This window comes from Patagioenas fasciata, chromosome 29 (assembly GCF_037038585.1).
Source record: "Patagioenas fasciata isolate bPatFas1 chromosome 29, bPatFas1.hap1, whole genome shotgun sequence".
Classification (NCBI taxonomy): Eukaryota; Metazoa; Chordata; class Aves; order Columbiformes; family Columbidae; genus Patagioenas; species Patagioenas fasciata.
In genome coordinates, this window is record NC_092548.1 from 5,184,688 (window position 1) to 5,209,994 (window position 25,307).

General features: G+C 58.8%; 1 protein-coding gene across 1 annotated transcript; it reads right to left on the reverse strand.

The window, feature by feature from the left end:
* Nucleotides 1-11,382: 11,382 nt before the first annotated feature.
* On the reverse strand, nt 11,383-24,528 carry LOC136113834 (uncharacterized). Its single transcript, XM_065859068.1, has 13 exons — nt 24,471-24,528; nt 20,979-23,015; nt 19,155-19,562; nt 17,928-18,035; nt 17,722-17,837; nt 17,577-17,635; nt 15,178-15,314; nt 15,027-15,092; nt 14,787-14,949; nt 11,916-12,095; nt 11,623-11,711; nt 11,487-11,539; nt 11,383-11,400 (listed from the first exon to the last, which is right to left on the reverse strand). The coding sequence occupies exons 1-13, from the start codon at nt 24,526-24,528 to the stop codon at nt 11,383-11,385; spliced, it is 3,492 nt and encodes a 1,163-aa protein (XP_065715140.1).
* Between the last annotated feature and the right edge of the window lie 779 nt (nt 24,529-25,307).

Below are 25,307 nucleotides of genomic sequence, written 5' to 3' on the forward strand. Positions count from 1 at the left end.
ACATCCCCATCCCATGTCCCACGTCCCCATCCCATGTCCCACGTCCCCATCCCATGTCCCACATCCCCATCCCATGTCCCACATCCCCATCCCATGCCCCACGTCCCCATCCCATGTCCCACATCCCCATCCCATGTCCCACGTCCCCATCCCGTGTCCCACGTCCCCATCCCATGTCCCACATCCCCATCCCGTGTCCCACATCCTTGTCCCATGTCCCCATCCCATCTCCCACATCCCCATCCCATGTCCCACATCCCCATCCCATGTCCCACGTCCCCATCACGTGTCCCACATCCTTGTCCCACGTCCCCATCCCATGTCCCACATCCCCATCCCATGTCCCACGTCCCCATCCCGTGTCCCACATCCCCATCCCATGTCCCCATGTCCCATGCCCCATCCCATGTCCCACGTCCCCATCTCCCTGCAGCCCGGGCAGCATCGTGGTGAACTACACCGTCATCCTGATGGTCCTGGCCACCTCCACCACCACCGAGACAGTGGAGAACATCTCCAAGGACCTCGTCAGCGCCTTCGAAAACTACACCAGCTGCAACATGAGCTGCCAAGGGGACAACTGTGAGTGCCACCGGCGGTGACCCCGCGTGTGTTGTCACCAGGGCGAGGTCCTTGTCGGGGGGACCTCACCCCAAGGGTGCCGCTCTCTCCACCCCAGGTTCTTTGTGTTTCAACCCCACCTTCACCAACGTCACCAGCTACGAGGTGTCCGAGGTCAACACAAGTAAGTGAAGCCACGGGACGCTTGTCCCCAAGCTGTGTCCCCCCCCCCAACCGCGTCCCTGCGCCCCCAGGTGTGTGCACCAGGTACATCCCGGCCGCCTACCAGTCCTTCTACTTCCCCGTTGTCACCACCACCGGCGTCATCTGCATCACCAACTGCGACAGCCGTGCCGCCGACCCCTACCCCTGCGTCCACGGGACGTGCTCCGTGTCACGCGAGGGACCGCAATGCCAGTGAGCACCGAAACAACCGCTGTCCCCACCTCCCCGGGTTGGGGGGGGGTTGAGGTGACACGTTGTCACCTCGGGGTGTCCCCACCAGGTGCGAGGACAAGGTGGTGTTTTGGTACCAAGACAAGTTCTGCGGCTCGCGCATCAGCAAGATGGGGGTGGCCATAGGGGTGCCGGTGGCCACCTTGGTGGCGGCGGTCGCCGTCTTCGCCGTCTTCATGGTGCGGGCGCGGCGGCAGAAGGATGAGTACAGGCAAGTGTATGCGTTGCGGTTGGGGGGTCCCGTGTGGGGGGGGACACGCGGCTGGTTGTCACCGTCCCCGTCCCATAGGGACAAGTTGACGTCGCGCTTGGACCTGTATTGCAACGTGGATGAGAACTGGAGTGATGACCAGGGCTTCGCCATCAACAACCAGGGAGCATCATGGGAAGGTAAGGGGGTGGATTGGGGGGTCCTGTGGCACCTGGGGGGTCCTGGGGTGCATGGGGGGTCCTGGGGGTCCACCTCACCTCTCTGTGCACCCCACAGCCATCGAGACCCCCAGGACACACATTGACCTGGAGAAGGTGGACACGACGCAGGAGGTGGGTGTTGTGTCACCAGGACCCTCACGCTGTGTCCCCACAGCCGCTGCGGTGGGGACAACCCCCCCGTGTCGCCCCCATGTCGCCCCCAGCTCTCCCTCCCCATCCCATGTCCCATATCCCACGTCCTTGTCCCATGTGCCCATCTCATGTCTCATGTCTCCATCCCATGTCCCCGTCCCGTGTCCCCATCCCATGTACCCACTCCATGTCCCACATCCTCACTCTATGTCCTCGTCCCATGTCCCCATCCCATGTCCCATATCCTTGTCCCAATCTCATGTCCCGTGTCCCCATCCCATGTTCCACATCCTCACCCTGTGTCCCATGTCCCCATGCCATGTCCCACATCCTTGTCCCATGTCCCATATCCCATGTCCCATATCCTTGTCCCAATCTCATGTCCCATGTCCCCATCCCATGTTCCACATCCTCACCCTGTGTCCCATGTCCCCATGCCATGTCCCACATCCTTGTTCCATGTCCCCATCCCATGTCCCATATCCTTGTCCCATGTCCCCATCTCATGTTCCACGTCCTCACCCTGTGTCCCATGTGCCCATGCCATGTCCCACGTCCTTGTCCCATGTCCCAATCTCACGTCCCCATGTCATGTCCCATGTCCTTGTCCCATGTCCCCATCCCATGTCCCACATCCTTGTCCCATGTCCTTGTCCCATGTCCCACATCCTTGTCCCATGTCCCAATCTCATGTCCCCATCCAATGTCCCACATCCTTGTCCCATGTCCCCATCCCATGTCCCACATCCTTGTCCCATGTCCCAATCTCACGTCCTCATGCCATGTCCCATGTCCTTGTCCCATGTCCCCATGCCATGTCCCACGTTCTTGTCCCATGTCCCCACCCAATGTCCCACATCCTTGTCCCATGTCCCAATCTCACGTCCCCATCCCATGTCCCATGTCCTTGTCCCATGTCCCCATCCCATGTCCCACATCCTTGTCCCATGTCCTCATCCCATGTCCCCATCCCATGTCCCACATCCTTGTCCCATGTCCCCATCCCATGTCTCCATCCCATGTCCCACATCCTTGTCCCATGTCCCAATCTCACGTCCCCATCCCATGTCCCATGTCCTTGTCCCATGTCCCCATCCCATGTCCCACATCCTTGTCCCATGCCCCAATTTCATGTCCCCATCCCATGTCCCATGTCCCCATCCCATGTCCCACATCCTTGTCCCATGCCCCAATCTCATGTCCCGTGTCCCCATCCCACGTCCCACGTCCTTGTCCCATGTCCCCATCCCATGTCCCACATCCCCATGCCACACCTCACATTCTTGTCCCATGTCCCCATCCCGTGTCCTCATCCCATGTCCCATATCCTTGTCCCATGTCCCATGTCCCAGCCCACCACAGTGGGGACACCCCCCCATGTCACCCCCATGTCACCCCCATGTCCCCTTCCTCCCCAGATCCACATCCAGCGACCGACCCACATCGTCACCCCCTGAGATGATCCACCCAAGAGCCAGCGGCGCGGGGTGGGGACACGGGGACACCGTGGGGACACGGGGGACGGGTGGGGGCCTTGGGGACACCACCGAGGACCCCACCATCCTCTTCCTCCCTGTTCACATCAGCACTTTATTTTCGAACAAAGCACTAATTTTATCGTCACCTGCCTGGTTTTGGGGTCTCTGGGGACACCCCGAGGGGTCCCGTGTCCCTTTGGGGGGACGTGGGCTCAACGGGGAACGGGGCTGGTGGTGGGATGGAAACTGGGGGTTCATTAATAATTAACACCGGGGGATAATTAATGGTGCGTGAGCTGCCATGGGATCACCCCAAGGGTGCAAGTCCGACGGGTGACACACGTGGGACAAAGTGTCCCTGTCCCCACCCCCAGGGTTAAAGAGCAGCCCAGAGGTTCGGCCATGGCCCCTTCCCACCCCCATGGGGATAACGGGCTGTGGGGGCTTTGGGGGGGGACATTGAGGGGTCCCAAGTGATGGGGGGGGACATAGAGGGGTCCCAAGGTGGCACCACCCACTGATAAGGGAGACATTGAGGGGTCCCAAAGTGATGGGGGGGACATCGAGGGGTCCCAAGGTGGCACCATGCAGGGATGGGGGGGACATTGAGGGGTCCCAAAGTGATGGGGGGGACATCGAGGCCTCCCAAGGTGGCACCATGCAGGGATGGGGAAGACATTGAGGGGTCCCAATATGGTGGGGGGGGGGACATTAAAGGGTCCCAAGGTGATGGGGGGGACACTGGGGGGTCCCAAGGTGATGGGGGGGACACTGGGGGGTCCCAAGGTGGCATCACCCAGGGATGGGGGGGACATTGAAGGGTCCAAATATAGTGGGGGGGGACATGGAGAAGTCCCAAAGTGATGGGGAGGGGCACTGGGGGGTCCCAATATGGCGAGGTGGGGTCATTGAGGGGTCCCAATATGGTGGGGGGGACGACACTGAGGGGTCCCAAAGTGATGGGGGGGGAGGGTACTGGGGGGTCCCAATATGGTGAGGGGGGACACTGGGGGGTCCCACATTGGCACCACCCAGGGATGGGGGGGACATCGAGGGGTCCCAAGGTGACACCACCCAGGGATGGGGGGGGACACTGAAGGATCCCAAAATGACGGAGGGGGACATCGAGGGGTCCCAATATGGTGGGGGGGAGACATTGAGGGGTCCCAAGGTGGCACCACCCAGGGATGGGGGGGACATCGAGGGGTCCCAAAGTGATGGGGAGGGGGGGACATCGGGGGGTCCCAAAGTGATGGGGAGGGGGGGACATCGGGGGGTCCCAAAGTGATGGGGAGGGGGGGACATCGAGGGGTCCCAAAGTGATGGGGAGGGGGGGACATCGGGGGGTCCCAAAGTGATGGGGAGGGGGGGACATCGGGGGGTCCCAAAGTGATGGGGAGGGGGGGACATCGGGGGGTCCCAAAGTGATGGGGAGGGGGGGACATCGAGGGGTCCCAAAGTGATGGGGAGGGGGGGACATCGAGGGGTCCCAAAGTGATGGGGAGTGGGGGACATCGAGGGGTCCCAAAGTGATGGGGAGGGGGGGACATCGAGGGGTCCCAAAGTGATGGGGAGGGGGGGACATCGGGGGGTCCCAAAGTGATGGGGAGGGGGGGACATCGAGGGGTCCCAAGCTGCCCTCATCCACAGAGGGGGTGACAAAGGGTCCCCAAGCGTCCCCTCCACCCCAATGGATCCCGTTGGGGGGGTTGGGGGGGGGGGTCACCCCGGGGTCACCCTAGGAGGCGGAAGTGTCCCCAAGCTCCCGCGTCACCGCTCGTGTCCCCACCCACGTCACACCCTGTCCCCGCGCGCTATAATTAGTCATTTAATTGGGTTTTGCCACCTTACCTGGCAACCGGGGAGGGGGGGACAAAGTCCAAGTGGAGCCGAAAATAACCCGGGGGTGGGGACAGGTGTGGTGGCCCCAGTGCTCACTGGGATCTACTGGTGTGGGGCACCGGGGTGGTTGGGGGGTGTCACCCCAAATAAAGGGCTTAGGAGTTGGGGGGACAGCTTCTCCCCCCCTCCCCAAGGTGATAATGGGGCTGTCCCAGTACAAACCAGTATGACCAGCACCGTTGTGTCCAGACACAAGCGTTGACTCCACCACTAACTCCTCAACGTTTCTACCCTCAAGCTCATCAGGCGCTAATGAGCCTTAATTACCCTGATGAGCCTCACCTGGGACCTCCACCCCATTGGTCCTGGGGCCACATTGAAGCTCAGCCCAGCTCAGCTGGGGGTGATGAAGCTCTAGAACCTTCTTGGTTGTCACTTGCACCTGTGTCATTGTCCCATCCCTTGGTCTTTGCTCAGGGTGGGCAGTGGGTGCTGAAGTTGTCACCTCTACCCAAATTTTTGGGGGCTGTGGGGCCACATCTTGGTTGGGGAGATGTCCCTTGGGTTGTGGTTGCTCTTGGTTGTAGCTCTTGGAGGACCTCCCGCTGTTGTTCTGCGCTGGGTGGACCCCAACGAGAAGGAGCTTGCTACCAAGGTTGGTTTTGGGGGGTTGGTGGGGTTGTTGTGTGTGTTGCTGTTGTGGGGGGTGAGGAGGTCCTGGTGGCCGTGGAGAATGAGGAGGTTGTGGTGGCCACAGAGGTCCTGGTGGCCATGGTGGACACAGAAGTGTTGGTGGCCATGGAGAGTAAGAAGGTTGTGGTGTCTGTGGTGGGTTCAGAGGTGTTGGTGGCCACGAAGGTGTTGGTGGCCGTGGAGAATGAGGAGGTTGTGGTGGCCACAGAGGTCCTGGTGGCCATGGGGGACACAGAGGTGCTGGTGGCCATGGAGAATGAGGAGGTCCTGGTGGCCATGGAGAATGAGGAGGTCCTGGTGGCCATAGGGGACACAGAGGTCCTGGTGGCCATAGGGGACACAGAGGTCCTGGTGGCCATGGTGGACATAGAGGTCCTGGTGGCCATGGAAAATGAGCAGGTCCTGGTGGCCATGGTGGCCACAGAGGTCCTGGTGGCCATGGAAAATGAGGAGGTCCTGGTGGCCATGGGGGACATAGAGGTCCTGGTGGCCATGGGGGACATAGAGGTCCTGGTGGCCATGGGGAATGAGGATGTCCTGGTGGCCATGGTGGACATAGAGGTCCTGGTGGCCATGGAAAATGAGGAGGTCCTGGTGGCCATGGGGGACACAGAGGTCCTGGTGGCCATGGAAAATGAGGAGGTCCTGGTGGCCATGGGGGACATAGAGGTCCTGGTGGCCATGGGGGACATAGAGGTCCTGGTGGCCATGGGGAATGAGGATGTCCTGGTGGCCATGGTGGACATAGAGGTCCTGGTGGCCATGGAAAATGAGGAGGTCCTGGTGGCCATGGGGGACACAGAGGTCCTGGTGGCCATGGAAAATGAGGAGGTCCTGGTGGCCATGGGGGACATAGAGGTCCTGGTGGCCATGGGGGACATAGAGGTCCTGGTGGCCATGGGGAATGAGGATGTCCTGGTGGCCATGGTGGACATAGAGGTCCTGGTGGCCATGGAAAATGAGGAGGTCCTGGTGGCCATGGGGGACACAGAGGTCCTGGTGGCCATGGGGAATGAGGAGGTCCTGGTGGCCATGGGGGACACAGAGGTCCTGGTGGCCATGGGGAATGAGGAGGTCCTGGTGGCCATGGAAAATGAGGAGGTCCTGGTGGCCATGGGGGACACAGAGGTCCTGGTGGCCATGGAAAATGAGGAGGTCCTGGTGGCCATGGGGGACACAGAGGTCCTGGTGGCCATGGAAAATGAGGAGGTCCTGGTGGCCATGGGGGACACAGAGATCCTGGTGGCCATGGGGAATGAGGAGGTCCTGGTGGCCATGGAAAATGAGGAGGTCCTGGTGGCCATGGAAAATGAGCAGGTCCTGGTGGCCATGGAAAATGAGCAGGTCCTGGTGGCCATGGTGGCCACAGAGGTCCTGGTGGCCATGGAAAATGAGGAGGTCCTGGTGGCCATGGGAGACACAGAGGTCCTGGTGGCCATGGAAAATGAGGAGGTCCTGGTGGCCATGGAAAATGAGGAGGTCCTGGTGGCCATGGAAAATGAGCAGGTCCTGGTGGCCATGGTGGCCACAGAGGTCCTGGTGGCCATGGAAAATGAGGAGGTCCTGGTGGCCATGGGGGACACAGAGATCCTGGTGGCCATGGGGAATGAGGAGGTCCTGGTGGCCATGGGGAATGAGGAGGTCCTGGTGGCCATGGGGGACATAGAGGTCCTGGTGGCCATGGGGGACACAGAGGTCCTGGTGGCCATGGGGGACATAGAGGTCCTGGTGGCCATGGAAAATGAGGAGGTCCTGGTGGTCATGGAAAATAAGGAGGTCCTGGTGGCCATGGGGAATGAGGAGGTCCTGGTGGCCATGGGGGACACAGAGGTCCTGGTGGCCATGGAAAATGGGGAGGTCCTGGTGGCCATGGAAAATGGGGAGGTCCTGGTGGCCATGGGGGACACAGAGGTCCTGGTGGCCATGGAAAATGAGGAGGTTGTGGTGTCTGTGGTGGGTTCAGAGGTGTTGGTGGCCATGAAGGGTGAAGAGTTTGAGGTGGCCATAGTGGCCACGGAGGTGCTGGTGGTTGTGGAAAATGAGGAGGTGGTCCTGGTGGCCATGGTGGCCACAGAGGTGTTGGTGGCCATAGAAAATGAGGAGGTGCTGGTGGTGGCCACAGAGGTGTTGGTGGCCATAGAAAATGAGGAGGTGCTGGTGGTGGCCACAGAGGTGTTGGTGGCCATAGAAAATGAGGAGGTGCTGGTGGTGGCCACAAAGGTCCTGGTGGCCATGATGGGTTCAGAGCTGCTGGTAACCATAGCAAACAAGGTCCTACACCCCCGTGAGGTCCCGTCCCACCCCTCGCACGTCCTCCAACCCAACCCAACCCAACCATGATGTCATTATGGAAGGAGTTTGGTTCCATCTCCTTGTCCCCGTGTCCTTTGCCCGGTATCTCCCCATCTTTCCCGTTCCAAGAACGGGTGTGACCCCGCTCACGTGGTTGTTTCCATGACATGGGGTGGTGTCGAGGTGACAACAAGGAGGTGACACGGGTGACAACCTTGACCTCCATGGTCACCCCAATGTGGGGAGGAGATGGATGGGGAGACCCCACCATGGCGACCGTGTCCTCATACATTGTTCTCATGGAAATTCACCCTGGAAAATTCCGCTGGTTGTGGGTTTTTTAGCTCAAAAACACCCCCGAAACAACCCAAAAACTCATTAAAAAAATTACACTTCAAAAGGCAACAAAAAAGGTCAAAAAACCACCCAAAAAGGCCAAAAAACAACCACAAAAAGCTCCATTTTCCAGCCATTTGGCTCTTAATTGAGTTCTCCAGCTGTCTTGCTCTGTAATTAGCTGCTCTTATGTAATTAGCTGGGCTCTTAATGAGTTTAAAAGCTCTGTGGGGGTGGGGGGTGATTGGCATCATGGGGTGGGAAGGGGGGAAGGGAGGACCAATGAGAAGATGGGGGGGGATGTGGGGTTGTGTGGGTTGTAATTGGGGGTGATGATGGGGGGCTTGGGTTGTGTGGGTCATAATTAGGGGGTCATAATTGGGGGTCTTGGGTTGGGGAATCATAATTGGGGGTCTTGGGTTGTGTGGGTCATAATTAGGGGGTGATGATGGGGGTCTTGGGTTGGGGAATCAGAATTGGGGGTCTTGGGTTGTGTGGGTCATAATTAGGGGGTCATAATTGGGGGTCTTGGGTTGGGGAATCATAATTGGGGGTCTTGGGTTGTGTGGGTCATAATTAGGGGGTCATAATTGGGGGTCTTGGGTTGGGGAATCATAATTGGGGGTCTTGGGTTGTGGGGGTCATAATTGGGGGGTGATGATGGGGGTCTTGGGTTAGGGGGTGATGATGGGGGCTTGGGGGGTCATAACTGGGGGTCTTGGGTTGTATGGGTCATAATTGGGGGTCTTAATTAGGGGGTGATGATGGGGGGCTTGGGTTGTGCGGGTCATAATTAGGGGTGATGATGGGGGTCTTGGGTTGTGTGGGTCGCAATTGGGGGTCTTGGGTTGTGTGGGTTGTAATTGGGGGTGATGATGGGGGTCTTGGGTTGTGTGGGTTGTAATTAAGGGAGATGATGGGGGGTTTGGGTTGTGTGGGTCGTAATTAGGGGGTGATGATGTGGGGCTTGGGTTGTGTGGGTCATAATTAGGGGGTGATGATGGGTGGCTCAACCATGACCCCCAAAACCCCAAATATGACCCCAAAAACTCAACTGTGACCCCCAAAACCCCAATTGTGAGCCCAAATGTGACCCCCATGACTCCAATTGTGACCCCATGACCTCCAAATGTGACCCCAAAAACTCAACCATGACCCCCATGACCCCAATTGTGAACCCATATGTGACCCCCATGACCCCAACTGTGACCCCCAAAACCCCAATTGCGACCCCACTACCCCAATTGTGACCCCCAAAACTCAACCGTGACCCCCAAAACCCCAATTGTGACCCCAATTGTGACCCCATGATCCCAAATGTGACCCCAAAGCTCAACCATGACCCCCAAACGTGATCCCAAAAACCCAACCATGACCCCCAAAACCCCAATTGTGACCCCAATTGTGATCCCCATGACCCCAATTGTGTCCCCAAAAACTCAACCGTGACCCCCAAAACCCCAATTGTGACCCCAATTGTGACCCCATGATCCCAAATGTGACCCCAAAGCTCAACCATGACCCCCAAACGTGATCCCAAAAACCCAACCATGACCCCCAAAACCCCAATTGTGACCCCATATGTGATCCCCATGACCCCAGTTGTGTCCCCAAAAACTCAACCGTGACCCCCAAAACCCCAATTGTGACCCCAATTGTGACCCCATGATCCCAAATGTGACCCCAAAGCTCAACCATGACCCCCAAACATGATCCCAAAAACCCAACCATGACCCCCAAAACCCCAATTGTGACCCCAATTGTGATCCCCATGACCCCAATTGTGTCCCCAAAAACTCAACCGTGACCCCCAAAACCCCAATTGTGACCCCAATTGTGACCCCATGATCCCAAATGTGACCCCAAAGCTCAACCATGACCCCCAAACGTGATCCCAAAAACCCAACCATGACCCCCAAAACCCCAATTGTGACCCCATATGTGATCCCCATGACCCCAATTGTGTCCCCAAAAACTCAACCGTGACCCCCAAAACCCCAATTGTGACCCCAATTGTGACCCCATGATCCCAAATGTGACCCCAAAGTTCAACCATGATCCCCAAACGTGATCCCAAAAACCCAACCATGACCCCCAAAACCCCAATTGTGACCCCATATGTGATCCCCATGACCCCAATTGTGTCCCCAAAAACTCAACCGTGACCCCCAAAACCCCAATTGTGACCCCAATTGTGACCCCATGATCCCAAATGTGACCCCAAAGCTCAACCGTGATCCCCAAACGTGATCCCAAAAACCCAACCATGACCCCCAAAACCCCAATTGTGACCCCAATTGTGATCCCCATGACCCCAATTGTGTCCCCAAAAACTCAACCGTGACCCCCAAAACCCCAATTGTGACCCCAATTGTGACCCCATGATCCACATGTGACCCCAAAACTCAACCATGACCCCCAAACGTGATCCCAAAAACCCAACCATGACCCCCAAAACCCCAATTGTGACCCCAATTGTGATCCCCATGACCCCAATTGTGTCCCCAAAAACTCAACCGTGACCCCCAAAACCCCAATTGTGACCCCATATGTGATCCCCATGACCCCAATTGTGTCCCCAAAAACTCAACCGTGACCCCCAAAACCCCAGTTGTGACCCCAAAACCTCAACCATGACCCCCCCAACACTAATTATGGCCCCCAAGACCCCAAATGTGACCCCCAAACCCCACATCATGACCTCCAAGCCTTCAACCATCCTCCCCAGCCCCAGATCTTGTGTCCCCCCCAAAACGGGGCTGTGTTATTGGCTCCCTCCTTTAGGCCCCCCCCCCAGCCTCATCTTTCCAGCTGATTGTTCAGAATAATTAAATATGTTAATAAATATAATTTCTCCAAGATCAGGATCGTCTGGGTCACGTGGGGCTCCGTGACCCCCAACGAGGCGTGGGGGTCTCCTCTCCAGCAAGGAACCCCCCCAAAACCATGGGGGGGACCCTTCCTCTCTCACAGAGGACCATATCCCGCTTGGTTTTGCCCCAAAATTGAGATATGGGGGGGGGGACACATACACATTCCCCACTTCCCCTCTCCGGAGGGATTGGGGTCTTCGCTTGCTGTCCCCCCCCATTCCAATGGTCCGGCCCAGTGTGGGGCAGCTTGAGGACCCCCCCCCCCAGCTGTTTTTTGGATGGGGGGGTCATGGTCCCACCAGCACCTGCGAAGAGGGGTGGGTGTGATGAGGATGGGGTGTCCCCCTTTGTCCCCAATGTCACTGCCGACTACGTCACCGCGGGCACCTACCGGGGTGGGGGGCTCCGCCACCTCCGCGTTGGGCTTATAGGAGCTTATGGGACCTGGAGGGGGAACAGGGTGAGTGTGGGGGGGTCTCCTCGCTAAGGTTTTGTGTGTCCCCCCCATACCCCCCCATAGGGGTCACCTTTCCGGGCCGTGGAGCCCCTGCCGTTCACGTGGTAGATGCCGGTGACGTGGGCTTTACGCCGTCCGTCTGTCCAGCTGTCGTCGTCGCTGTGGGGCCGGGGATTGGTGAGGCCATGGGTCTTGTGTGTGGGGCTGGGGGGGCATTGGGGTCTCAGCCCTCCTTGGGGTTTGGGGGGTTGAATACCCACCCCCCAAGTTTTGGTGAAGGGGAACATCTGGGGGCAGCCCAACTTGGCATCAACCCCAACTCTTCTTGCTGGGCCCCCCCCATGGGCCCCCCAAGAGTTTCACCTGGAACCAGCGGGTTTCCTCTTCCCTTTGGTCAAGCGGAGGGTGAGGACGATGCAGAGGATGAGGAGGATGAGGAGGGTCAGTCCCAGCCCCAGCCCCACACCCAGTCCCAGCCCCAGTTTGCTGATGTGGGTCTGGCAGCGGCCGCCGGATGTCAGGTACCACGGCACATCTGGGCAGCTGTGGGGTGGTGCATCATGGGAAGGGTCTGCACCCCATAGATCTGACCCGGGGTGGAGGTTGGGGATTGGGGGTCCCAAGAAACCCACCAGCTTCACAAGGTCCTTCCCAAAGCTGGGGAGAACCTGGGAGAACCTGCCCCATGTCTATGGGTTGGGGTTGTGGTCAAGGGCTTTTGGGGGTCAAGGGTTGGGGTGTTGGGGTCAAGGGTTTTGGGTTGTGGTGGGAACTTGGGGTTCATGGTTGGAGTTTGGGGGTCAATGGTTGGGTTTGGGGGGCAGGTGTTGGGGTTTGGGGTCAAGAGTTGGGGCTCGAGGGTCAAGGGTTAGGGCTTGGGGGGTAAAGAGTTGGGTTTGGAGGGCAAGGATTGGGGTGTTGGGCTTGAGGTTGGGGGTCAATGGTTGGGGTCAAGGTATTGGGGGTTGTGGTGGGAACTTGGGGGTCAAGGGTTGGGGTGTTGGGGTCAAGGGTTTTGGTTGGTGGTCAAGGTTTTGGGTTGTGGTGGGAGCTTGGGGGTCATGGTTGGGGTTTAGGGGTCAAGGGTTGGGTTTGGGGGGCAGGAGTTGGGGTGTTGAGCTCAAGGTTGGGGCTTGGGGTCAAGAGTTGGGGCTCGAGGGTCAAGGGTTTGGGGGGTAAAGAGTTGAGTTTGAAGGGCAAGGATTGGGGTGTTGGGCTTGAGGTTGGGGGTCAAGGGTTGGGGTCAAGGTATTGGGTTTGGGGGGTGAGGTTGAGGGTTGTGGTGGGAACTTGGGGGTCATGGTTGGGGTTTGGGGGCTGAGAGTTGGGTTTGGAGGGCAGGAGTTGGGGTGTTGGGCTCAAGAGTCAGGGTTTGGGGGTCAAGGTTGGGGGTTAAGGGTTGAGTTTGGAGGACAAAGGTTGGGGTCAAAGTTGGGTTTTGGGGGTCAATGATTGAGTTTGGAGGACAAAGGTGTTGGCGTCAAGGGTTGGGGTTTGGAGGACAAAGGTTGGAGTTTGGGGGTCAAGGTTGGGGTTTGGAGGTCAAAGGTTGGAGTTTGGGGGTCAAATTTGTTGTTTGGGGGTCAAGGGTTGAGTTTGGAGGACAAAGGTTGGGGTGTTGGGGTCATGGTTGGGGTTTGGAGGTCATGGTTGGGGTTTGGGGGTCAAGGTTGAGTTTGGAGGACAAAGGTTGGGGTGTTGGGGACAAGATTGGGGTTTGGGGTTGTGGTTGGGGATCAAGGATTGGATTTGAAGGATGAAGGTTGGGGTGTTGGGGTCAAGGTTGGGGTTTGGAGGACAAAGGTTGGGGTGTTGGGGTCAAGGTTGAGGTTTGGGGTTGTGGTTGGGGTTTGGGGGTCAAGGGTTGGGTTTGGAGGACAAAGGTTAGGGTGTTGGGGTTTGGGGGTCAAGGTTGGGGGTTGGGGGTCAAGGGTTGAGTTTGGAGGACAAAGGTTGGGGTGTTGGGGTCATGGTTGGGGTTTGGAGGTCATGGTTGGGGTTTGGGGGTCAAGGTTGAGTTTGGAGGACAAAGGTTGGGGTGTTGGGGACAAGATTGGGGTTTGGGGTTGTGGTTGGGGATCAAGGATTGGATTTGAAGGATGAAGGTTGGGGTGTTGGGGTCAAGGTTGGGGTTTGGAGGACAAAGGTTGGGGTGTTGGGGTCAAGGTTGAGGTTTGGGGTTGTGGTTGGGGTTTGGGGGTCAAGGGTTGGGTTTGGAGGACAAAGGTTAGGGTGTTGGGGTTTGGGGGTCAAGGTTGGGGGTTGGGGGTCAAGGGTTGAGTTTGGAGGACAAAGGTTGGGGTGTTGGGGTCATGGTTGGGGTTTGGAGGTCATGGTTGGGGTTTGGGGGTCAAGGGTTGAGTTTGGAGGACAAAGGTTGGGGTGTTGGGGACAAGGTTGGGGGTTTGGGGTTGTGGTTGGGGATCAAGGATTGGATTTGAAGGATGAAGGTTGGGGTGTTGGGGTCAAGGTTGGGGTCTGGAGGACAAAGATTGGGGTGTTGGGGTCAAGGTTGAGGTTTGGGGTTGTGGTTGGGGTTTGGGGGTCAAGGGTTGGGTTTGGAGGACAAAGGTTAGGGTGTTGGGGTTTGGGGGTCAAGATTGGGGTTGAGGGTCAAGGGTTGAGTTTGGAGGACAAAGGTTGGGGTTTGGGGGTCAAGGTTGGTATTTGGGGGTCAATGGTTGAGTTTGGAGGACAAAGGTTAGGGCGTTGGGGTTTGGGGGTCAAGGTTGGAGTTTGGGGGTCAATGGTTGAGTTTGGAGGACAAAGGTTGGGGTTTGGGGGTCAAGGTTGGGAGTTGGGGGTCAAGGGTTGGGTTTGGAGGACAAAGGTTGGGGTTTGGGGGTCAAGGTTGGGAGTTGGGGGTCAAGGGTTGGGTTTGGAGGACAAAGGTTGGGGTGTTGGGGTCAAGGTTGGAATTTGGGGGTCAATGGTTGAGTTTGGAGGACAAAGGTTGGGGTGTTGGTGTCAAGGTTGGAGTTTGGGGGTCAATGGTTGAGTTTGGAGGACAAAGGTTGGGGTTTGGGGGTCAAGGTTGGGAGTTGGGGGTCAATGGTTGAGTTTGGAGGACAAAGGTTGGGGTGTTGGGGTCAAGGTTGGGGTTTGGGGTTGTGGTTGGGGTTTGGAGGTCGAGAGTTGGGTTTGGAGGACAAAGGTTGGGGTTCCGGGGAGGTTCAGGCTGGGTTGATGGTTGGGTGGGATTGACGGGGACGGGTGAAGTCGGGGTCCACTCACAAGCAGCGCGGTCCCTCCAGCGTCACCCGGCAGAAGCCGCTGTTGCAGTCGATGGAGCCGGGGACGTTGAGGGTGCAGTTGGTGACGCACAAGAAGCTGCTCTGGGTGCGGTAGGGGTAGTAGTACCGGCTGAAGTTGGCCGGCGCGTACTTCCTGCAGAGCTCTGGAGAAGACAACCACCGGTTGGGTGACACCTGGCCCCGTCCCGCCCCCCGCGGCGTCCCCACCAACCGCGCTCACCCGTGGCGTTGAGCGCCGGCGCCTCGGCGCGGGTGGATCTGGAGGAGGTGGTGAAGCAGAGTCCTTCTGGGAGAGAAGGTGGAGAGCGGTCATGGAGGCCACCAGAGATGTTGGGGACCAGCGGTTGACCAGTGGGTCACTTGGGACCTACCCGATGAGCGGGTGCAGTTGTGGGGCTGGGCTGCGGTGTTGGCAGCTTCCAGCAGCTCCAGGGCTCGGTGGTCAAGGTTGGGGTCTCCAGTTGATGGGTGTAGAAGGACTTTGTAGTTGACCACCACGCTGCCTCTTCTGTGGGGTGGAGTGAGCGTTGGCATGGGGTTCTTCATCCCATCCTAGAGGTTCCTCACCCATCCCAGAGGTTCTTCATCTCATCTCAGTCTGTTCTAGAGGTTCCTCACCCACCACATCCCATCACATCCCATCCTAGAGGTTCCTCACCCATCCCAAAGGTTCTTCATCTCATCTCAGCCTGTTCTAGAGGTTCCTCACCCACCATATCCCATCACATCCCATCCTAGAGGTTCCTCATCCCATCCCAAAGGTTCTTCATCTCATCTCAGTCTGTTCTAGAGGTTCCTCACCCACCACATCCCATCACATCCCATCCTAGAGGTTCCTCATCCCATCCTAGAGATTCCTCATCCCATCCTAGAGGTTCCTCATTGCATCGCAGAGGTTCCTCATCATCTCTTCATCCCCTCTTCGTCCCCATCTTCTCCATCATCATCATCTTCTCATCTTCTCATTATCTTCTCATCTTCATCCCATCCTAGAGGTTCCTCACCCATCCCAGAGGTTCCTTCATCTCATCTCAGCCCGTTCTAGAGGTTCCTCACCCGTCACATCCCATCACATCCCAACCTAGAGGTTCCTCATCCCATCCCAGAGATTCCTCATCATCTCATTGTCTCCTCTTCGTCTCCTCTCTGTCTCTTCTTCTTCATCATAATCTTCTTCTCATCTTCTTCTCCATCATCTGCTTCATCTCCATCATCTTCTCCATCTCCATCATCTATCTTCTCCATCATCTTCATCCCACCCTAGATGTTCCTCATCCATCCCATCCCAGGGGTTCCTCATCCCATCCTAGAGGTTCCTCATCCCACTCCATCTCATCCCATCTCATCCCATCCCACCCTAGAGGTTCCTCATCCCACTCCATCTCATCCCATCTCATCCCATCCCATCCTAGAGCTTCCTCATCCCACTCCATCTCATCCCATCTCATCCCATCCCATCCTAGAGCTTCCTCATCCCACTCCATCTCATCCCACCCCATCCCATCCCACCCTAGAGGTTCCTCATCCCACTCCATCTCATCCCATCCCACCCTAGAGGTTCCTCATCTCACTCCATCTCATCCCATCCCATCCTAGAGCTTCCTCATCCCACTCCATCTCATCCCACCCCATCCCATCCCACCCTAGAGGTTCCTCATCCCACTCCATCTCATCCCATCCCACCCTAGAGGTTCCTCATCTCACTCCATCTCATCCCATCCCATCCTAGAGGTTCCTCATCCCACTCCATCTCATCCCACCCCATCCCATCCCACCCTAGAGGTTCCTCATCCCACTCCATCTCATCCCATCTCATCCCATCCCATCCTAGAGCTTCCTCATCCCACTCCATCTCATCCCATCTCATCCCATCCCATCCTAGAGCTTCCTCATCCCACTCCATCTCATCCCACCCCATCCCATCCCACCCTAGAGGTTCCTCATCCCACTCCATCTCATCCCATCCCACCCTAGAGGTTCCTCATCTCACTCCATCTCATCCCATCCCATCCTAGAGCTTCCTCATCCCACTCCATCTCATCCCACCCCATCCCATCCCACCCTAGAGGTTCCTCATCCCACTCCATCTCATCCCATCCCACCCTAGAGGTTCCTCATCTCACTCCATCTCATCCCATCCCATCCTAGAGGTTCCTCATCCCACTCCATCTCATCCCACCCCATCCCATCCCACCCTAGAGGTTCATCACCCACCCCATCTCATCCCATCCCGTCCTAGAGGTTCCTCATCCCACTCCATCTCATCCCATCCCATCCTAGAGGTTCCTCATCCCACTCCATCTCATTCCATCCCATCCTAGAGGTTCCTCATCCCACTCCATCTCATCCCATCTCATCCCATCCCATCCTAGAGGTTCCTCATCCCACTCCATCTCATCCCATCTCATCCCATCCCATCCTAGAGGTTCCTCATCCCACTCCATCTCATCCCATCTCATCCCATCCCATCCTAGAGCTTCCTCATCCCACTCCATCTCATCCCACCCCATCCCATCCCACCCTAGAGGTTCCTCATCCCACTCCATCTCATCCCATCCCACCCTAGAGGTTCCTCATCCCACTCCATCTCATCCCACCCCATCCCATCCCACCCTAGAGGTTCATCACCCACCCCATCTCATCCCATCCCACCCTAGAGGTTCCTCACCCACCCCATCTCATCCCATCCCGTCCTAGAGGTTCCTCACCCACCCCATCCCACCCTAGAGGTTCCTCACCCCCCCATCTCCACCACCACCCCCACACTCACGTCAGGGCCAGGACCCGGGTGCCCCGGTAGCCAGAAACATTGTGGTAGATCCGGTCCATCTGGGGACAGAGGGACACGCGTCACCAACAGGACCGGGATGGGTGGCCCCACAATGACACGGGGGGGGACACAACGAGGCCCTCACCGTGCGGCTGAACTCATCCACGAAGCTGCGGTAGGCAGTGGACGAGGTGTCCCTCATGTCCTCGGAGAAGTCCCGGTTGGTGACGCGTGCCAGCAGCATCACGGAGGGGTCCAACTCTTCGTGGGGGGGCAAGGACACCCGTGAGATGGGGACACCCATGGGGTGCCCACCTTGGGGACAAGGTGGGGTGTCCCCCTCTCCCTTACCGGCTGTGATGTCGATGGTTGACGCCCCAAATTGGCAACGGGCTCCGTCCACGTTGGGGGGGCACAGACAACCCGTCCCCGTCCAGTGCCCCCCGTTCTGGCAGGGGTCTGTGGGGAGGAGGGCACAAGGACTCATGGGTGCACCCCCTTTTTCCCCCCCCCATGGTGTCCAGCACCCCGTGTCCCCTCCCAGGTCCACCCAGTTGGTGGCAACGTCACCACGACCCCCCCACCATATTGGGACCACTCAATGTCCCTCCCATCACTCTAGGACCCCTCAATGTCCCCCCCATCCCTGGGTGGTGCTACTTTGGGACCCCTCAATGTCCCTCCCATCACTCTGGGACCCCTCAATGTCCCCCCCATCCCTGGATGGTGCCACCTTGGGACCCCTCAATGTCCCTCCCATCACTCTGGGACCCCTCAATGTCCCCCCCATCCCTGGATGGTGCCCCCTCAATGTCCCTCCCATCACTCTGGGACCCCTCAATGTCTTCCCTGCCACCTTGAGACCCCTCAATGTCCCTCCCATCACTCTAGGACCCCTCAATGTCCCCCCCATCCCTGGGTGATGCCACTTTGGGACCCCTCAATGTCCCTCCCATCACTCTGTGACCCCTCAATGTCTCCCCTGCCACCTTGGGACCCCTCGATGTCCCTCCCATCACTCTAGGACCCCTCAATGTCTTCCCTGCCACCTTGAGACCCCTCAATGTCCCTCCCATCACTCTAGGACCCCTCAATGTCCCCCCCATCCCTGGGTGGTGCTACTTTGGGACCCCTCAATGTCCCTCCCATCACTCTGGGACCCCTCAATGTCCCCCCCATCCCTGGATGGTGCCCCCTCAATGTCCCTCCCATCACTCTGGGACCCCTCAATGTCTTCCCTGCCACCTTGAGACCCCTCAATGTCCCTCCCATCACTCTAGGACCCCTCAATATCCCCCCCATCCCTGGGTGATGCCGCTTTGGGACCCCTCAATGTCCTGCCATCACTTTGGGACCCCCCTCAGTGTCCCCCTTGCCATATTGGGACTCCTCAATGTCCCTCCCATCACAAATTTGGGACCCCTCGATGTCCTCCCCCACCACAACGCCCCATGGCGTGTCCCACTTGTGGGGGGACAACATTGGGGTTCTAGGGGTGCAAGGACCTCTGGGTGGGTGGATCCCCCCCAAGAAACGACCCCTATGGGGGTCTCCACATGCCAAGAAGACCCCACCGACCTGCGGTGGTGGGGACGGGCGCCTTGGTGGTTCTCCTGGGTGCAACTCTGCCCCACGTAGGTTGGGCGGGTGTCGCTTGGGTTGTGGGTGTCGCTTGGGTTGTGGTGACCTCTCCAACCGTGGGGACAACCGTGGTGTGGTGGAACTCGCACCGTAGACCATAAAACCCACGGGGGCAGTAGCACTCGGTGCCCACGGCCGTCCCCCCGTTCTGACAAGCGGTGGCTTCGTCGGGGGTGTCACAACGTGGCCCCGAGCGCCCCGGTGGGCAGATGCACCGGTGGCCCACGGCGGTGCTGCCATCGGAACACCGGTCCGCGGCGTCCACCGTCTCACAGGTGGGACCGGAGTAGCCGGGTGGGCAGAGACACTCGGTCAAGTTGGCGACGCCGCCGTTGTGGCAGGTGACTGGAGAGAGGGGACAGAAGGACGTGGTGAGGGGACACAAAGCTGGGGTTCTTGGGTGTGGTGGACCCACATTCGTCCTTCTGTCCACCCCTTTTGTCCCCTTGCCCCAGGAGACCCTTGGGATGGTGACCCATTGAGAAGGTGTCCCTTGGGATGGTGACCCCTTGAGATGGTGACCCCTTGGGAAGGTGACCCCTTGGGACTGTAACCCCTTGGGATGGGGACCCCTAGGGAAGGTGACCCCTAGGGAAGGTGACCCCTTGGGATGGAGACCCCTTGGGACTGTAACCCCTTGGGAAGGAGACCCTTGGGATGGTGACGCCTTGAGAAGTTGACCCTTGGGATGGAGGCCCCTTGGGAATGTGACCCCCCTTGGGACCGTGACCCCTTGGGATGGAGACCCCTTGGGACTGTGACCCCTTGGGTTGGAGACCCTTGGGACGGTGACCCCTTGGGACGGTGACCATTGGGATGGTGACCCCTTGAGAAGTTGACCCTTGGGATGGAGACCCCTTGGGAATGTGACCCCTTGGGTTGGAGACCCTTGGGATGTTGACGCCTTGAGAAGTTGACCCTTGGGATGGAGGCCCCTTGGGACCGTGACCCCCCTTGGGACCGTGACTCCTTGGGATGGAGACCCCTTGGGACTGTGACCCCTTGGGTTGGAGACCCTTGGGACGGTGACCCCTTGGGATGGTGACTCTTGGGATGGTGACCCCTTGGGAAGGTGACCATTGAGATGGTGACCCCTTGGGAAGGTGACCCCTTGGGACTGTAACCCCTTGGGGTGGGAACCCTTGGGAAGGAGACCCTTGGGATGGTGACGCCTTGAGAAGTTGACCCTTGGGATGGAGGCCCCTTGAGGTGGGGAGCCCTTGGGACGGTGACCCCTTGGGTTGGAGACCCTTGGGACGGTGACCCCTTGGGACGGTGACCATTGGGATGGTGACCCCTGGAGAAGGTGACTCTTGGGATGGTGACCCCTTCAGAAGGTGACCCCTTGGGACTGTAACCCCTTGGGGTGGGGACCCTTGGGAAGGAGACCCTTGGGATGGAGGCCCCTTGGGGTGGGGACCCCTTGGGAAGGTGACCCCCATTGGGAAGGTGACCCCTTGGGACTGTGACCCCGTGGGTTGGAGACCCTTGGGACGGTGACCCCTTGGGACGGTGACCCCTTGGGAAGGTGACCCTTGGGATGGTGACACTTGATATTATGATCCTTGGGATGGAGACCCCTTGCGATGGTGCCCCCTTGGGAATGAGACCCCTGGGAAGGAAACCCCTGGGCAGGTGACCCTTGAGATGGTGACCCCTTGGGATGGAGACCTTTGAGAATGAAGGAGACCCCTTGGGAAGGAGACTCTTGGAAATTAAGGAGACCCCCCCACCCCAAGGACCCCATGCCCGGACACCCACCGGCTGGAGGGTTGGACCCGCGCGGGAGATAGAGACACAGGGCATCCAACGCGGTGCTGGTGACTCCATTGCTTGAAGAGGACCATGCGGTGATGGTGGTGGAGCCAGGACCCGCCATCGTGGTGGACACCACGGTGTTGGGAGGAGGCTGTGGTGTCACCGCTGTGGTCTCAGTGGTGGGGCTGGTGTTGGTTTCTATGGTGGTCATCAGCGTGGTGTCACTCTCCATGGTGGTCAATAGCGTGGTGTTGGTCTCCATGATGGTGGTGTTGGTTTCCAAGGTGGTGGCCGTGGTGTCACTCTCCATGGTGGTCAATAGCATGGCTGTGGTGTCACTTTCCATGGTGGTCAATAGCGTGGTGTTGGTCTCCATGATGGTGGTGTTGGTTTCCAAGGTGGTGGCCGTGGTGTCACCCTCCATGGTGGTCAATAGCATGGCCGTGGTGTCACTCTCCATGGCGGTCAATAACGTGGTCGTGGTGTTGTTTTCCATGGTGGTGGCCACGGTGTTGCTTTCCATGATGGTTGTGTTGGTTTCCATGGTGGTCAATAGCGTGGTGTTGCTTTCCATGATGGTGGTGTTGGTTTCCAAGGTGGTGGCCGTGGTCTCACTCTCCATGGTGGTCAATAGCATGGCCGTGGTGTCACTTTCCATAGGGGTCAATAACGTGGCCGTGGTGTTGTTTTCCACGGTGGTGGCCACGGTGTTGCTTTCCATGATGGTTGTGTTGGTTTCCATGGTGGTCAACAGCGTGGCGTTGGTCTCCATGACCGTGGTGTTGCTTTGCAAGGTGGTGGCCATGGTGTCACCCTCCATGGTGGTCAATAGCATGGCCGTGGTGTCACTCTCCATGGTGGTCAATAGCGTGGCCGTGGTGTTACCTACCAATAAGGTTGGTAGTGTGGCCATAGTGTCACTTTCCAAGGTGGTGGCCGTGGTGCCACCCTCCATGGTGGTCAATAACGTGGCCGTGGTGTTGTTTTCCATGGTGGTGGCCACGGTGTTGCTTTCCATGATGGTTGTGTTGGTTTCCATGGTGGTCAATAGCGTGGTGTTGCTTTCCATGATGGTGGTGTTGGTTTCCAAGGTGGTGGCCACGGTACCACCTCCCATGGCCGTTGTGATCCCTTCCAAGGTGGTGGCCACGGTACCACCTCCCATGGCCGTTGTGTTCCTTTCCAAGGTGGTGGCCACGGTACCACCTCCCATGGCCGTTGTGTTCCTTTCCATGGTGGTGGCCACGGTACCACCTCCCATGGCCGTTGTGTTCCTTTCCATGGTGGTGGCCACGGTACCACCTCCCATGGCCGTTGTGTTCCTTTCCATGGTGGTGGCCACGGTACCACCTCCCATGGCCGTTGTGTTCCTTTCCATGGTGGTGGCCACGGTACCACCTCCCATGGCCGTTGTGTTCCTTTCCATGGTGGTGGCCACGGTACCACCTCCCATGGCCGTTGTGTTCCTTTCCAAGGTGGTGGCTACGGTACCACCTCCCATGGCCGTTGTGTTCCTTTCCAAGGTGGTGGCCACGGTACCACCTCCCATGGCCGTGGTGTCACCTTCCAGGCCGGGTTGCGTGGTGGGGTTGACGTTCACCATCAACGTGAAGGCCACGCCGTCCACCATCATTGTCCCTTCAGCCGTGGTGGTGGCCCCCGTGGCAACCGTGGGGCCGGTGCATTCACATCGCGGTCCCCAGGTCATCGGGGGGCAGTAACAGGACCCCCCCACCAAGGTGCCCCCATTCAGACACCAACCGGGGGGCTCCAGGTGCTCGCACAGGTCCCCCCGATACCCCGGGGGGCACACGCACCCCGTCCCGAAGGCGGTGGCCCCGTTCCTACAGGCGGTGCTGGGGTCAGGATGGTGACAAAGGGGACCCCCGAAGCCGGGGGGGCAGAAGCATTTGGTCCCCACGGGGGTCCCCCCGTTGTGACAGGCGGTGGTGGGGTCGGGGGTCTCGCAGCGGGTGCCGTTGTAGCCGGGGGGGCAGGCGCAGGCGTCCCCCACCGCGGTGCCACCGTTCTGGCAGGGGGCTGCAAGGGACATCGGGTTGGGGGGGAACTGGGATGTACTGGGAGCACGTGGTACACAAACTGGGATGTACTGGGAACACGTGGTACATCCCAGTGCTAACTGGGATGTACTGGGAGACACTGGGGAGCATGTGGTACCCACAGCGAACTGGGATGTACTGGGGGGGGAACTGGGATGTACTGGGAGCACATGGTACCCAGGGCAAACTGGGATGGACTGGGGGGAACTGGGATGTACTGGGAGCACATGGTACCCAGGGCAAACTGGGATGTACTGGGGTAACTAAGATATACTGGGGGGAACTGGGATGTACTGGGAGCACGTGGTACCCAGGGCAAACTGGGATGTACTGGGGTAACTAAGATATACTGGGGGGAACTGGGATGTACTGGGAGCACATGGTACCCAGGGCAAACTGGGATGTACTGGGGGGAACTGGGATATACGGGGGGGGAACTGGGATGTACCGGGAGCACATGGTACCCAGGGCAAACTGGGATGTACTGGGGGGAACTGGGATATACTGGGGGGAACTGGGATGTACCGGGAGCACATGGTACCCAGGGCAAACTGGGATGTACTGGGAACACATGGTACATCCCAGTTTGCCCTGGGTACCACATACTCTCAGTACATCCCAGTTCCCCCCAGTCCATCCCAGTTCCCCCAGTACATCCCAGTTTGCCCTGGGTCCCATGTCCCTCCAGTCCATTCCAGTCACCCCCAGTCCATCACAGTCCCCCCAGTACATCCCAGTTTGCCCTGGGTACCACGTGCTCCCCAGTCCACCCCAGTACATCCCAGTTTGCCCTGGGTACCCTGTGCTCCCCAGTACATCCCAGTTCCCCCAGTACGTCCCAGTTTGCCCTGGGTACCACGTGCTCCCCAGTTCCTCCCAGTACATCCCAGTTCCCCCCAGTCCATCCCAGTTTGCCCTGGGTACCACGTGCTCCCCGTCCATCCCAGTTCCCCCCCGTCCATCCCAGTTCCTCCCAGTACATCCCACTTTGTCCTGGGTACCACGTGCTCCCCAGTTCCTCCCAGTACATCCCAGTTCCCCCCAGTCCATCCTAGTTTGCCCTGGGTACCACGTGCTCCCCGTCCATCCCAGTTCCCCCCCGTACATCCCAGTTCCCCCCCGTCCATCCCAGTTCCCCCCGTCCATCCCAGTTCCTCCCAGTACATCCCACTTTGCCCTGGGTACCACGTGCTCCCAGTCCATCCCAGTTCCCCCCAGTACACCCCAGTTCCTCCCAGTATATCCTAGTTTTCCCTGGGTACCCTGTGCTCCTCAGTACATCCCAGTTCCCCCAGTACATCCCAGTTTGCCCTGGGTACCACGTGCTCCCAATCCATCCCAGTCCCCCCAGTCCATCCCAGTCCCCCCAGTCCCTCCCAGTCCCCCCAGTCCCTCCCATCAAGGGAGCCCAGGGTGTGATGCGGACCCCTCTTACCTGACAGATCCACCATGGGGATGAAGACGATGATGAAGACCCAACACCCCAGCTCCATCACCACCAGCACCCACAGGACCCCGGTGGCGACTGAGCCGGCGGCTCCGGCCACGGGGACTTTGTAGGTAGGGCCGTGCCGCTAATTAACCGCTGACTAATTATTCCCGAACCCCGAAATAGCCAAGGGCGGGAGACGATCCGGACGTCCCCATGGGGTCCACCTCCCCGGCCACAATGGGCCCAAGGGAGGTGCCCCCGCCACGCTGATAAGATTAGGGCCGGGGTGGTGGGTGCCGGTGGTTGGCGGCACCCATGGGTGCTGCTCCACCTTAGGGTGTTGTCCCCTCGCCGGACCTCCTGGGGATGATGGAGGAGGTGGGGTGGGTGTTGGGTTCCTGTTGAATCACCCGGCGGCGCCGCCCTGGGGTGCGGGGCCCTTGGGTGCTGGGGGGACCCCAGGACGCACCCATAGGGGTTTTGGGGTCGCTCCTTAGCGAGCAATGGGGGAGGATGGGGGATCCCCCATCCCTAAGCACCCATGGGTGCCATCCCTGGGTGCTACGAGCTCCACAGTGTCTCCCAGTAACTCCCAGTACATCCCAGTGCTTCCCAGCATTCCCTGATGTGACTCAGGTGTTACGTGTTCCCCAGTGTCTCCCAGTACTTCCCAGTGCCACCCAGTTTGTTCTGGGTGCCACGTGTCCCCCAGTGTGTCCCAGTCCCTCCCAGGGCTCTCCAGTGTCTCCCAGTCCCTCCCAGGGCTCCCCAGTGTCTCCCAGTAGCTCCCAGTACATCCCAGTGCTTCCCAGCATTCCCTGATGTGACTCAGGTGCTACG